Source organism: Sebastes fasciatus, chromosome 3, assembly GCF_043250625.1.
Source record: "Sebastes fasciatus isolate fSebFas1 chromosome 3, fSebFas1.pri, whole genome shotgun sequence".
NCBI classification, from domain to species: Eukaryota; Metazoa; Chordata; class Actinopteri; order Perciformes; family Sebastidae; genus Sebastes; species Sebastes fasciatus.
In genome coordinates this window covers 9,424,093-9,437,341 of record NC_133797.1, presented here as the reverse complement: position 1 = coordinate 9,437,341, position 13,249 = coordinate 9,424,093, and the positions used below count along the sequence as shown (strand labels likewise).

General features: G+C 40.7%; 1 protein-coding gene across 3 annotated transcripts; it reads left to right on the top strand.

Moving 5' to 3' along the window:
* Positions 1 to 161: 161 nt before the first annotated feature.
* Positions 162 to 5,684, top strand: c3h4orf33 (chromosome 3 C4orf33 homolog). Of its 3 annotated transcripts, none has more exons than XM_074628795.1 (6): positions 162 to 298; positions 1,266 to 1,459; positions 3,374 to 3,434; positions 3,519 to 3,570; positions 3,667 to 3,866; positions 5,018 to 5,684. In XM_074628795.1, exons 2-6 carry the CDS (start codon positions 1,279 to 1,281, stop codon positions 5,112 to 5,114), a joined length of 591 nt encoding a protein of 196 aa, XP_074484896.1. In that variant the 5' UTR covers positions 162 to 298; positions 1,266 to 1,278; the 3' UTR covers positions 5,115 to 5,684. The 3 variants fall into 3 exon arrangements, with proteins under 3 accessions (XP_074484896.1, XP_074484895.1, XP_074484897.1); XM_074628794.1 differs by lacking the exon at positions 162 to 298 and adding an exon at positions 1,022 to 1,186; XM_074628796.1 differs by lacking the exon at positions 162 to 298 and adding an exon at positions 1,038 to 1,103.
* Positions 5,685 to 13,249: the final 7,565 nt, after the last annotated feature.

Genomic DNA, 13,249 nt, shown 5'->3' with positions numbered 1-13,249 from the left:
CAGTCCATAAGGCAATACTATAAACAATTCGATGTTTGGTTTCAGATTGAATAATGTTTTGTCGTTTTTCAAGTGGAAAGAGATTACGTCTGTCTTCAACCCCGACGCTTCGTCAGGAAGTAGTTAACACACGTATTGATATAAATATAGCTGGACAGCTGTTGGTCAGCTGGTCATGTGATTTGCTGACACAATAAAAGAGTTTGGTTATTATGCTACCTTACTGACTTTCTGTGAGTAAACAACGTCCTCTTGATAGGTTAAGAACAGGTCTAATCTGAAACGACAAGGACATCAAGTAAGTTCACTTGAATTGCAATTCCTGTTAATTTTGAAGTTATGAAAGCAATGTTTAAGTCATGCCTGATGTTGCTTTAGACAAAAAAAAGAATGATCCCAGTCACTTCCACACAGTGAGGCATACAGCTTATTAATTAAACACTGGTGTTGGATCAGTACTCAGTATTGGCTGATACCCAAAGCCCAGGTATCGCTATCAGTATAGGGACTGAAAAGTTGGATTGGTGCATCGCTAGAGTAATTCAAAACTTTAAAAAAAGAGAGGGAATTAGATAGAAGACATGAATGAGTGACAATAACATGTATGTAAGAAGGCTGCAAAGATGATAGATGGATAGAGACCTAGGCATTTATTCACCCAGCCTTTCAGAGTAGGGAATCAGTCCTAACATACCCAAAATTGAACATTTAGTCCTACTTTTAGGCAATGCAGTAAAAGCATTTCATCAGAAAAATGTCATAATTCATGAGAGATTCCTTGGATTTGTAACTGTTATCTTGGACAACATCAAATAAGCACCGCAGTATCAACAACTGGTCCTGTATTGCGTAATTGTTGTGGCCAAATGGTCCAGGCACACACAAGCACCTTGCCAATGAAATGAAAGCAGAACAATAGTCCTTGATAGTTCCAAGTTTTCCATATCAGGGAGTCAGTTTTACTATCTTGATAAATTATTGAGTAACAAAACTGAATTTCTCAATACCCTAATGTGATAACCAACTCCTATTTGCAGAGGGTGTACCTGTATATAAAGACACGAGAAGCCCAGCTGGAGCACAGTCGAGAGTTACTGTAACCAGTGAGTCTCGTTGACAACATGGGGTTAGCTCGGGGACTCCAGTTTGTGACACTCATCCACATTCTGCTATGCTGTCAATCTCTGTAAGTTTGCAGTTTGTTTTCTGCACGGTGTCACCATGTCACTTAACAGGTTCTCATTCTGTCTGAATCTTCCTTTCAGTCCTTTTAAGCGAATGGAGTTCTCGATCACGCACACCTGGGATAGCAATCCTGTGAATCATGACCCGATAAGGATCGTTTTCTCTGATGGGCTAGGAGGGCTGAAGATAGAGATGTTTGGTCCCTTCTTCAATGACCCACCAGGTCCTGATGGGCCCCCCAGTGAGGCCTTCCCTGGACTCTGGAATTATGAAGGTGGGTAAGAAGGTGATGCTGTATGTATGGTACTGCATTACACAGCTTCATAGACAGGCAAATATATCTGTAGCAAGAGGCTACAGGGGGATTTATTGACAAATCCACGATGAATGTCTATAAATAAAGTGACTGCAAAATCTTTTAAAAAGTATTCTACGAATCTCCATACCAAATTCAGTGATTTACTTATATTTGAAGACCAATTGGCACAAATAGAGTTCATTTTATAACTTCTTTACCAAAAGTTTGTAATAGTATTACTATGAAAATGTAATTAATCATGTTATAACTTGTTCTTTGAATGCATTTCTTATTAAAGGGATTGTTCAACATTTTGGTAACTATTTATTTGCTTTCTTGTCGAGAGTTAGATGAGAAGATCTATAGTACTCTCATATCTGGCAACATGAAGCTACGGTCAGTAGATGGTTAGCTTAGTTTAGCTTAACATAGAAGAAACTCCACAAACCAGCATCTCAAAATTTCACTAGTTTACTCATGTTTAATATTGCTTTTAATTTTTTTATTCACAATTTATTGGGGCTGTCAAAGTTAACGCGATATTAATGCATTAATGCAAATTCGTTTTAACGCCACTAATTTCTTTAACACATTAACGCAACTTGCAGTTTTTAGGTTGTGGCGGGCTCAGTTTTAAAGCTGGAATGAAGATACTAGCATCATATGAAACTATAAAAAACTGCTCCAAACTTATGCTAAATTTTGGCAAAGGAAAGTTCGCATCGCCATTTTCAAAGGGATCCCTTGACCTCTGACCTCAAGATATGTGAATGAAAATGGGTTCTATGGGTACCCACGAGTCTCCCCTTTACAGACATGCCCACTTTATGATAATCACATGCAGTTTGGGGCAAGTCATAGTCAAGTCAGCACACTGACACACTGACAGCTGTCGTTGCCTGTTGGGCTGCAGTTTGCCATGTTATGATTTGAGCATATTTTTTATTCCAAATTGAGTACCTGTGAGGGTTTCTGGGCAATATTTGTCATTGTTTTGTGTTGTTAATTGATTTCCAATAATAAATATATACATACATTTGCGTAAAGCAAGCATAATTGCCCACTCCCATGTTGATCAGAGTGTTAAATACTCCTTTGAAGGTACATTTTGAACGGATAAAAAATGAATTTGTGATTAACTATAGACAATCATGTGATTAATTGTGATTAAATATTTAATTGATTGACAGCCCGTCTCGTCAAAAAAGCGAGTGAGCATATTCCACAACATGTCCTTACACTGATTTCATTAAACAATTAAAGTGTCACTCTCCAGACTATAGTGTTGGTAAACTGAACTTTATAAACTTCACAAAGGTTGCATTTATGGCATATTGTAATAGATTGCATAAGATTGCTTTTATGGTTCCCACCCCCCAATAGTTATATCATAACATTGTTATTGCAGTCATGGTGGGATTTAGTCAGTATAATGCAATTTTAGGCCACTCTAAAAGCTGAGATAAAATTATGAATATAGTCCAATGAGAACAGAGAGGTTGGGACTAGCTCTGTTTATGAGGCCATAATAGTAATTGCATTATCATTATTATGGTGACACAGCAATTAAACCCTGTAATGAGGTTGAGTAATAACAATCCTATCTAATTGACCTGAAGTAAGTTCGATTTCCGGTTAATGAGCGCCACATATTTGACCTCATTAATGTTACTTATTAGATTGGAAACCAACCCCATTATAATCTGGGGAGATAATGAGACTGCTGCCAGGTGAGCGGGCGTGCTGGTCTTCAGATCTTATTTGAAAGTTTATGTATCTGTTATTTTTACGTGAGATTGTTAAGCTGTCACTCAAAATAAATGACTCAAATCATTGAATTATTCTTATTATTCTTGATCCACTGATCTTTCTTCTTCTTCATCTCCTCAGTTGTGGAGTGCTTCTTCCTCGACAGCACTACAGTAAATTACCTAGAAGTGGAGTTTTGTCCGTAAGTACAGAGCTTAACTGTTGTAACATCCATGTGACCATATGTTTATAGACAGTCTTAAAACACAATGTGTTTTCATTTCAGACATGGACAGCACCTGATATTATTGCTGTCAGGAGTTGGCCACGCATTCCAGGTGGGCAGACATTGAGGGAGTTACTGAAGGGGGCAGTGGTACACTGAGTTAGGTGTTTAAGTATTTCTTATTTTTGTCTTGTAATTCTTACTCCAGCAACAACTGCCCATGGTGTTTAATGCCACGATCAAAGGGGACAAGTGGATGGGTGAGGCTCTCCTCCCCTGGTCGTACTTCCCTCCCAATGTCAACAAGATGAACTCCTATGCCATCCATGGCTCAGGAGAGAAGCGTACGTATGAGGCTCTCTACCCCATCCCCAAGGCGGATCTAGTGGAAGGCCAAAAACCCAACTTGTGAGTATAATAATTCATGAGTACAGTTGTTTGAGGTCATGTACACAGATATTACTTATAGTAAAACATTGTTGTTGTGTTTTTAAGGGATACTCCAACAGTTTAGTATTGCACTTTCATGAAGTTGGGGAAATTACGAAAAAAAGATTTACAAAACAGTGGTCAAAATCAAAGCAGCCTCCTGAATATCAGTCCCTAGTATGGGTTAAGCGGGACGACTTACATTTCCCATAATGCAACTCTACAATGTCTTTCGTTAGACTTCCCCTTTCTGGTACATGCTCACGTCTTTTTAATGTCGCATTCACAACTCAACTTCACTCGCGCAAGTTGGACCACCAGCATCATTTGTGTTCATTCACGCTAGACACGCCAGAAAAAAGAAAGGGTTTGTCTCCATAGATACCAACAACTTTTCTTTCTGCCATTTCCTCCATGAACCTTGGAAGAAATAACCACTGTTGCTGCTTTGTCTATGTTGTGGAAGTCCGAGATATGTCGGAAAACCAAACGCTGTCGTGTCTGGTTTCATAAAATCACCCGGCGGCGAGCTGTATTCACATACAGTGCCTTTGCACTGGCTGTATCTAGCAAGCCACACGTCGCTACTGTGTTATGAACCCAAAATAAACAGATTGTGCTGTGATTTAATTACAATAAACAGATCAAAAGATGCCGACATAACAACAAAATGATGCCGATTTGTAAAAAGCCTGAATTCATGCTTTGTCAGGTCTGTCCGCAAGACGACAAGCAAACAACTTTAAAAAAAATAAAATTCTGAATGGAGTTCTGATGGATCATTTCCATGCAGATTTTAATGCCCTCCATGCAAAGCCAGAAAGGAAATTTTTTCAACTGTTCATTTTTTTATACACAGTATGTATGTATATATATATATATATATATATATATATATATACATATATATATACATATATATATATATTGCAGCCAGACTTAGATTTTGAAAAACTAGTTTTGATGACAAAGTATTAAGAGGCCGACTTGCACTTTTTAGATTCGTCAACTATTAGCCAACACCTAGCTGGGTAATTACACTGAATGTGCAAATGTGTATGTAAGAGTTTGGTGCATAAGATAAAGTAAATCTTTATTGTCCTATATTAAATTCTCTCTCTGTCTCTTAGCCACCGCCTGGAGTATTTCAAAGACTTCCGCCTGCAGAGCATCATGGGAGAAGATTGGGTCCAGCCAGAGTCTGGTCTGTGGTTTGGAAAGCCCTGAGCATTTCAAAAACACTCCCTTTTCCTCCTCTCTTTCCTTTCTCTTGCACACCCAGACGCACGCACACACCACGGCGGCAGGGCAATTGTACAAACACTCATTGACGGGGAACAAAGGGCAATCAATCTTTATTAGTTAATGATGCCAAACGATATGACAAGAAATATGTTATCAGCTTGTCGGAGCGTATTAGCCTTCACACACATCTGTACAAGCACACAGTCACTCACACACACACACATCACAAGGTATTGGACGTCACGTTAATTTGTTTCGGCAGTGTGTGACCTACAGCGGTTATACTGTGGATGGTGGCGAGGAATGCTCGCCTTGCTTTGACATTGAGCTCCTGCTTCGCGTTTCAGTGAGATAAACCACTGCAGTTTTTTTGTGATTCTTTACCTCACTTTTTATGAGACATAAACACAAACACACACCACTGAAGTGAAACATCTGTTCTTCAGAGATACATGTTAAAGCTTTTCAATTAGTGTCTTTCTATGAATCATTTTGCAACCATCCCACAACCTGTATTGATTTCCTTTTACAATTAAATAAGTTTTCATTACATATTGCTGAAGTCTATTGTCAATTATTTTTTTTTCTGTGATTTTGTGTGACATAGTGTCACTTTAATGGTATTTTGGATGTGTGATCATGACTCAGTGCAATGTCTATCTATTAAAGTAATGATTCTTCATTTTGAGAAATATCATTTTTGGCTTTCTTGCTGAAAGTTAGATGAGATTATTTAAAGGGGAACTACGTCCATTTTCAAAATGTTATTCCTATGTTCTAAGACAGTCCAAAAATACTAGTAAACATAAACAACTCTCTCCCAAATCCAAAAACTAAAGTGCTAAAACTCAAACTTGTGATGTCATAGGGTAAAAAGTGTTGAACTGCTTCATAGACAATGAATAGGGAAAGATGTTGAGAGCACCCAGGGGAATGTTCTGAGTATATGGCTACATTTTCTGTTTCACAACTGACAACACTACAATAGAATAAACCTCATTTGGGTATAAAAAAGAAACATTCTGTGGGTCCACAAAATCAGTCTCCCGTTCATTGTCTATGGAGCAGCTCCAGACTTTATACCCTGTGACATCACATGTTTGAGGCTTATTTCTCTGGTTTCTGGCTTTGAGAGAGAGTAGCTCATGTTCACAAATATTTATTGAACGTAAGCCATGGAAATAACATATTGGAATTCTTAATTTAGGCGGTGCTCCCCTTTAAGTAAAAGTACCACTATAACAATGTAAAAATACTCCATTACATGTAAAAGTCCTTCATTCAAAGTCCTACTAATAGAGGACCCATTGTGCTCTTCCCCTTTCCTTTAGTGTGTTATATAGTTTTTTGTGCACGTAAAAGGTCTGCAAAGTTACAAAGCCCAAAGTCCACAGCAAAGGGAGTTATTCTCAGAAAAACTGCTCCTGAACTGCCTGAAACACCTTGCTTAAAGTCTCGCCTTTTCTTCCGTAACGCGATGATGTCACCAAGTAACACATTTGCATTATACCTGCCTAGCGGCTGGTTTGGCACGCCCTCAAACAAAGCTAGTTAGAGCAGAGCTTGAGCGCAGTCCGAAGAGTTTGGTTCAGTTGAACCAATCAAAACAGAGTGTGTCAGCTGACCAATCGGAGAAGACTGGGCTTTTTGGGAGGGGAGGGTCTGTTTGTGACAGAGGGGGAAAAGAGGTGCTGCAGCACAGCCGGAGTGAGAAAATTAAAGCATTTTTGAAATTTAAAATGAGCATCATAGGTCATTTTCAAGTCAAAGTACGCAAGTAGTATATGAAAAATTGCCCCTGTGACTGATATATTATAATAATAAGACATTGTCAGATGGTTAGCACTGATGCAACAATATGTAAGCAATGTGAAGTACTGACTTCTGGCTCTAGCTCCATAGTTAGCGTACAGACATCAGAATTGGTGGTATCAATCTTGTCATTTAACTCCTGGCAAGAAGGCGAGCAAACTTATTTCCCAAACTATCAAACTATTCCTTTAACTTGACTACAGGGGAATATATGTCCTCTCATTATATGAAAAGATGGTATGATATGGATTCTTAATAAAAAATCAAATTAAATAAAGTAGGTTGAAAGCTGCTTGGGATATTAAATTGACTCACCTCGAACCTCTGCAGTTCATCCCCCCTCATATAGTATATATCAAAGTCCCCCTCACTTACTTTTTCCACCTACTTTTAGAGTAGAGTTGAGATCACAGGCCCTCTGATCCTCAACGCACACCGACACACACACACACACACACACACACACACACACCGACACACACACACACACACACACACACACACATGATGATTGGGGACTCACAAATCTCTGTCTTCTCTCCATGACCCTGCGAGTCTTTCCCCCCTTGCCCCTGCTACAGCCCCTTGTAGAGCCTGTGTATTTATCAGAAGCTCCCCTTGGATCACTGGCTGGCAAAGCTCTTCTCCTGACCAGGAGACGGGGGACTGATTGATTTTCATGTTGGATGTGTTGCTCCTCGCAGTGGCAGCCCAAAAGCCCGTATTGAGCCCTATCAGTTTTAATTGGCGTTCTCGCCTTTGAAATGCGTGCAGTGATTAGGCCTAGAGAGCCCATTGCTTAAGCCCCCTCCTTATCATCGCCTGCGGTGCCTTGCCACCGCAATGCACACCATTCACATGCACACACACGCACATGGCGTTGGCACATTGTCTTCCAGCCAGCAAGTCTTTTTTACTTGACCTAAAAATATGTTTCTGGACACAGTAAGAGGAAAACAGGATCTTGGGAAAACTCTTTGATGAATATACATGACTACACACACCCACCTGTGCACGCTGCACAGTCAGAGGATGTGTGTCCCCACTAAGGTTTAAACCCAGCTCCCTCTAATTAGTGTGAAGAGATGAGAGGGGAGAGCAGAACAGGTAGCTGCCTCTCCTCTGCCGCCAAAGCCCCGGCAGACAGGCAGACACAAGAGCCGTCTTATCCCCCCTCAGAAAAAGAGACCAGCCTGCTCTAAAACATTCAACACCAGCTTAAGGGTGATTCTGCGTGTCAGAAACTTTCTGGTGATCACCCCAGACCTAGTTCCTTTATTTATTTTTTTTCCCCTCCAAGAGACGTGGGTCTCATTTCTTCAAGTTTGAAGAGTGTTTGAGGGTATGAATGAGGATAAAGTTGTGATGAAAAATAGAACGCGAGGGATAAAGGAGTGATCTCGGAACATGAAAAGAGCGAGAGATTGAAAAAGTGAAAACGGTAATGACTTTGTCTTAGGGATTCTGGGATAGAGACCCAAATGAAAGATTCATATTGGAGCTAATAAGATACTGGGACAATTCGTAGCCTTTGCAGGCCAAAAACCTTATCCGATTGTGCAAAGAGATAGAACTTATCAACACTGTGCAGTACACAATTCTGGTATGGCTGGCTTCCAAATATACCACATCACACAAATAGAAGCAAACTTTGATCAGTGATCATGTGGGACTTTATCTCACCAAAGTGCCATTCCCCAATCTGTTTTCCACAACGACCAAGGCTAAACCAGTCATTAAATATGATAATACACCAACAGAGCTGTGTGTGTGTGTGTCAGTCTTCCATTAGGGTTAAAATTAATCGCCATATAAGAAAGCCCTAATGGAAGGGAACATGGTATTCACATAGAAATAGAATGGGAGTAGCCTAGAACGGACAATGACCTGTGTTTCATGGTCATTTGACTAGTACAAAAGAAAATGGTGATTGTTGTTAGTCGTTATGGTGACAACAGAACACACGTCAGTGGGACCGTAAAGTGTGGTCGTAGCTCGCTGGGAAGATAACAGACCTAGCTCTGGAAATGGATGGTAAGCTTGTCCTTCTCTGGAGCGGTGGGGAGTGAGGACCCAGAGCTGCCGCTGGCCACCAGCCCGCTGTTTGGCTCATTTTCTGTAACCAGTGTAGCATTAAAGCATGGTGGAATTTGCAAGCCAGTTAACTAGCCAGGTGTCTGCTATCCACTATGCTTTAATGCTTTAATGCCACACTGGTAACGGAAAATGAGACGAACAAAGTTGTCACTCATCTAGCGATAGCAATGTGCTTTCCTGCGCTGTGACAAGAGTGTGTGAATGAAGCATTAAAGGTCCCATATTATGCTCAATTTCAGGTTCATACTTGTATTTTGTATTTCTACTAGAACATGTTTACATGCTGTATGTTCAAAAAAACTTTATTTTCCTCATACTGTCAGCCTGAATATTCCTGTATTTATCCTCTGTCTGAAACACTCCGTTTTAGCGCATTTTGACGGAATTGCAACAGAACTCTTTCATTCCCGACCAAGCAAGAGACCTCCACGCCATTTGTTCCTGTGAGATTTCAGTCAGTTTGTGAGACCTGTGCACCCACAGCGCCCGGTAGGGAAGCTCCAGTCCCAACTGGAGCTTGAGAGGGGAGATGACTAGAGCAGCGAAAATGTACATTTCAACTTCATTAATGCTTCTCACAGTCCTGTAGTCTGTATGAAATGATTATAAGGCTATCACAAGTAGTTAAATATATTACCCTTTGTTGACTGAATGCTTTGAATTGGGCATTTTTAACATCAATTGCGCTCACTGACTGCTTGGCACTGCAGCAGCAACTATGATAAACACAAACGCTCTTTGCACGTAATCCTGCGCCCAATATTGATGTTGCAGCAGTGCCATTTAAAAAAAAAGGTCAATAAAGTTAACGGTTATTACATCAATTGAATATTTTGACATTTTAAATTTTCATTAATCACCGTTGAAATCATGTTATGCGCTCTGTACGTTACACCATTGGTCACCAGTATGGTCCGTACACAGGCAGAGGCGTTACATTTCCGAACTTTTCTCAAAAACTATTGGTCCAAAAGATATCAGTCAAATTGTAGACTGTCTAATGGATATTCCCCTGAAGAATGAGCACACAAACATGCTTGTCTGGCTCTTAACAACAAGAGGAGTGCTCCTTGGTGTGCGCTGAAGGGCAAAAAGTGTACAGAACACCGTTCAGTCTGAATTACTACTTCAGTGCTCGTTTTCAGTCGGTGCCAAACCTCACCTCAGTGAGTCCGCCACTTGCCGTAAGCCGGTTTAGTTTATGCGGAAGTTAGTCTGCTACAACGGTCGCAATGGCAACAGTGCACATAAAAATGACCGCCGCTCTGACCATCCTGCTAGGTTAATTTGAATGATAATGTCTATTCTACTCTTATTTCTATGGGTATTTCAGTGTTTCCCTAGACCCGCTGAATGCTTATAAAGTCTGTCTAATTATTGTCCAACAAGTCCATCATTATTGAGAGGGCTGCAGAGGTGAAGGATGGGACGAGTGGTGCTGGGCACAAAAAAGATCTGGGCCCAAATGCGTCTGCAGTGTGTGTGTGTGTGTGTGTGTGTGTGTGTGTGTGTGTGTGAATGCGTGATGACAAAGGTACTAATTGCAGTTGAAGCCTGCTAGTGTTGCACGTACGATGATGGCATGGGTAGAATGTGGGATGAAGCTGTAAGAGGCTGGGGAGTTGAAAAGAGAGACGCAGAGCCAAGCGAATGCCAGGGACATTAATGAGGGCCAGACGAGTTCTACTTCTCAAAAACACTACAGTGAGCAAGAGAAGAGAGAGGGAGAGAATGAGGGGAATAGAACAAAAAGAAAGAAGAACAGAGGGGTTTCATTACAAAAGAATGTTGGACAACCGTTTGCAAACTTAGGCGAGCGAGGGGCTATTTTTTTTTTCCCCACATCCACACACATCGTAGATATGCAAACATTTTCCAGGTCAATGTGAAGACAAATTACACACAGAAGCACACATACAGACAGAAAGTATAATCTACTCCAACCAGATACAGAAATTGCCTTCATGTTTATGAATCATTGCTAATATATGCATTAACATTTTATAGTCAGAGTTAATAATTAACCATTACTTCTGCTTTATATACGCACATACACGCTCCCATGTGCGTACACACAAAGAGATGTATAAAGACGGGCACTGCTGCTCAATTTATTTGTCACAACTTGGGAATGGGACTCATATGTTATCATCGCAGGAACATTACAAACAAATGATATCAGTAAGAGGGGAAAAGAAAGTAAATTAAGCTTTCTTTGTTATCAACGCAGAGTATAAATCATGAGCGTTTGCCTAATTGATTCCATTACATTCACACCTGCCTGCCGACTCTCTCATCCATCCGTGCATTGTTTATCTTCATTTTAAGCGAGATGGATGAAAGAGGTTGTTATTGGATGTGAAGCCCGCTGAATTTCACCTTTTTTTTTGCGAGCACATTAATTGCCAATTAGATGTGACACACAATTATTAAGAGGGAATATTTGTTCTTGTACAATAAACTAACAGAAAAGCAAACTCTTGATGCAGAAGTTTGCTTGTTTGGGAGATACGAGATGGTGCCATTGCTTTGTTTTTAATGGCAAATAGACCGCATTACGCTTGAAGGTAATTTATGTGCAGCTTGATATTACTGGCCGTAAGTGAGCAAGTTCACTAACTCTTAATTGGGAAATAAATCACACTGTTGCCATGGTAACAAACACTTAAAAGTGGTAATGGCAAAATGAGAGCATGCTGATAGCGTCTCAGCACGTTGAGGCGGTGTGTGTGTGTGCGTGCGTTTCGTGAGTGTGTCCACTCATGCATGTGTTTTTCACCCCCTCCAGCTCATTACCACAGAACCTTGTTAGTATAGCTGCTGCTATGTACTGTACATGGCATGCCGTTTCATTCCATTAGGTCTTGTTTTGTCCGTGTTGCAGAAGGAGCTGCAGGCTCGCTCATTTAAAACACTGACAAATGTTGAAATAGCTATGTACTTAATCACATATAGTGGACCAAAACAATAATCACATCATTAGGTGTCACAGTCTACAAATCATTTCTTCTACTTAATCTATTATTATCATTTAACAGTGGGCAACCTCCGGTTCTAAAAAGTGAAGCCAAAGCAGAAGTGCCTTAAATTAATTGATTGCATTCTTTCTAATAGCCAGTATATCTAAGTCTATGAGAAAATGACCCTACATCTCACTTGATTAATTACCTCAGTAGACATTGTAAACATGAGTTTATGGTCTCGATCGCTAGTTTCAAGTCTTCTTCAATACAGCATTATGTTCATTTAGTAAATAATGTTCCCGTTTAGAGTCAAATAGACCATAAAGCAGGGTATGCTTTAGGGTGTGGCTACCTTGTGATTGACAGGTCGCTAACAGACGTTGTCCGGTCTGGGAGCTGTCCGTGTTTCCGTTTTAAGGCCCAGACACACCAACTCGAAATCAGAGAACTAACGGCGATGGAGGCCGAAGGTTGCAACGCCTCACGTCTCCTTTGTCTTGTCCAAAAAGTTGCGCTTGAACACACCGCAAAGACTACAGCTGACGGCCAGTTAGCACTTACATACTGTGCCCTGCATGAGATGAAATAACTCTACATATCAGCAGGTGGCGGTAGTCTGTATTCATCATTCAAAACGGGAAACCGGAAGACCGAGGATGGCGGATATACAAGCCGTTGTTATGAAACGTACATGAAACAAAGCGGCGTTTGCCGACCATTTTCAAACCACTATCACTCACCACTTGGCCTCATTACAGATGGCCATGTGGTTGTGAGAATATCTGGGTATTGGAATGATCAGATGAGATGAAGATGGAAAATAAGAAGAGTCTTCTCTGTGTGTCCTCTTGACTTAACTCGTTAGCTTGCTTTCCTCACTTCTGTTTTTCTTCTTGTGCAGTGATTTGCTTAAGCTGAACAGCCAATCCGAGTGATTCCTCCCACTGACGAGCTCTGCCACCAATTCAACATGCTGATTCGGCACAGAAACCTTCAACACAGGCAGACTAGAGCCAACGTTGCGGGACATACTGCAAAAACTAGGCCGTCAGACGCTCACTGACGGCCCCAAACTGGCCGACGGCCGGCGGTCGGCTCGGTGTGTCATGGGCTTTAGAGCCTTAATCTTTCGCAGTGTGTTTTCAGTTCATGGATTATAATTGTAACACTTTTATAGCTTAAACATATCTTATTCAGCATTTGGTTGTACTTAGCTCCACCCTCTTCTGTCACTTCTGGTTGCAA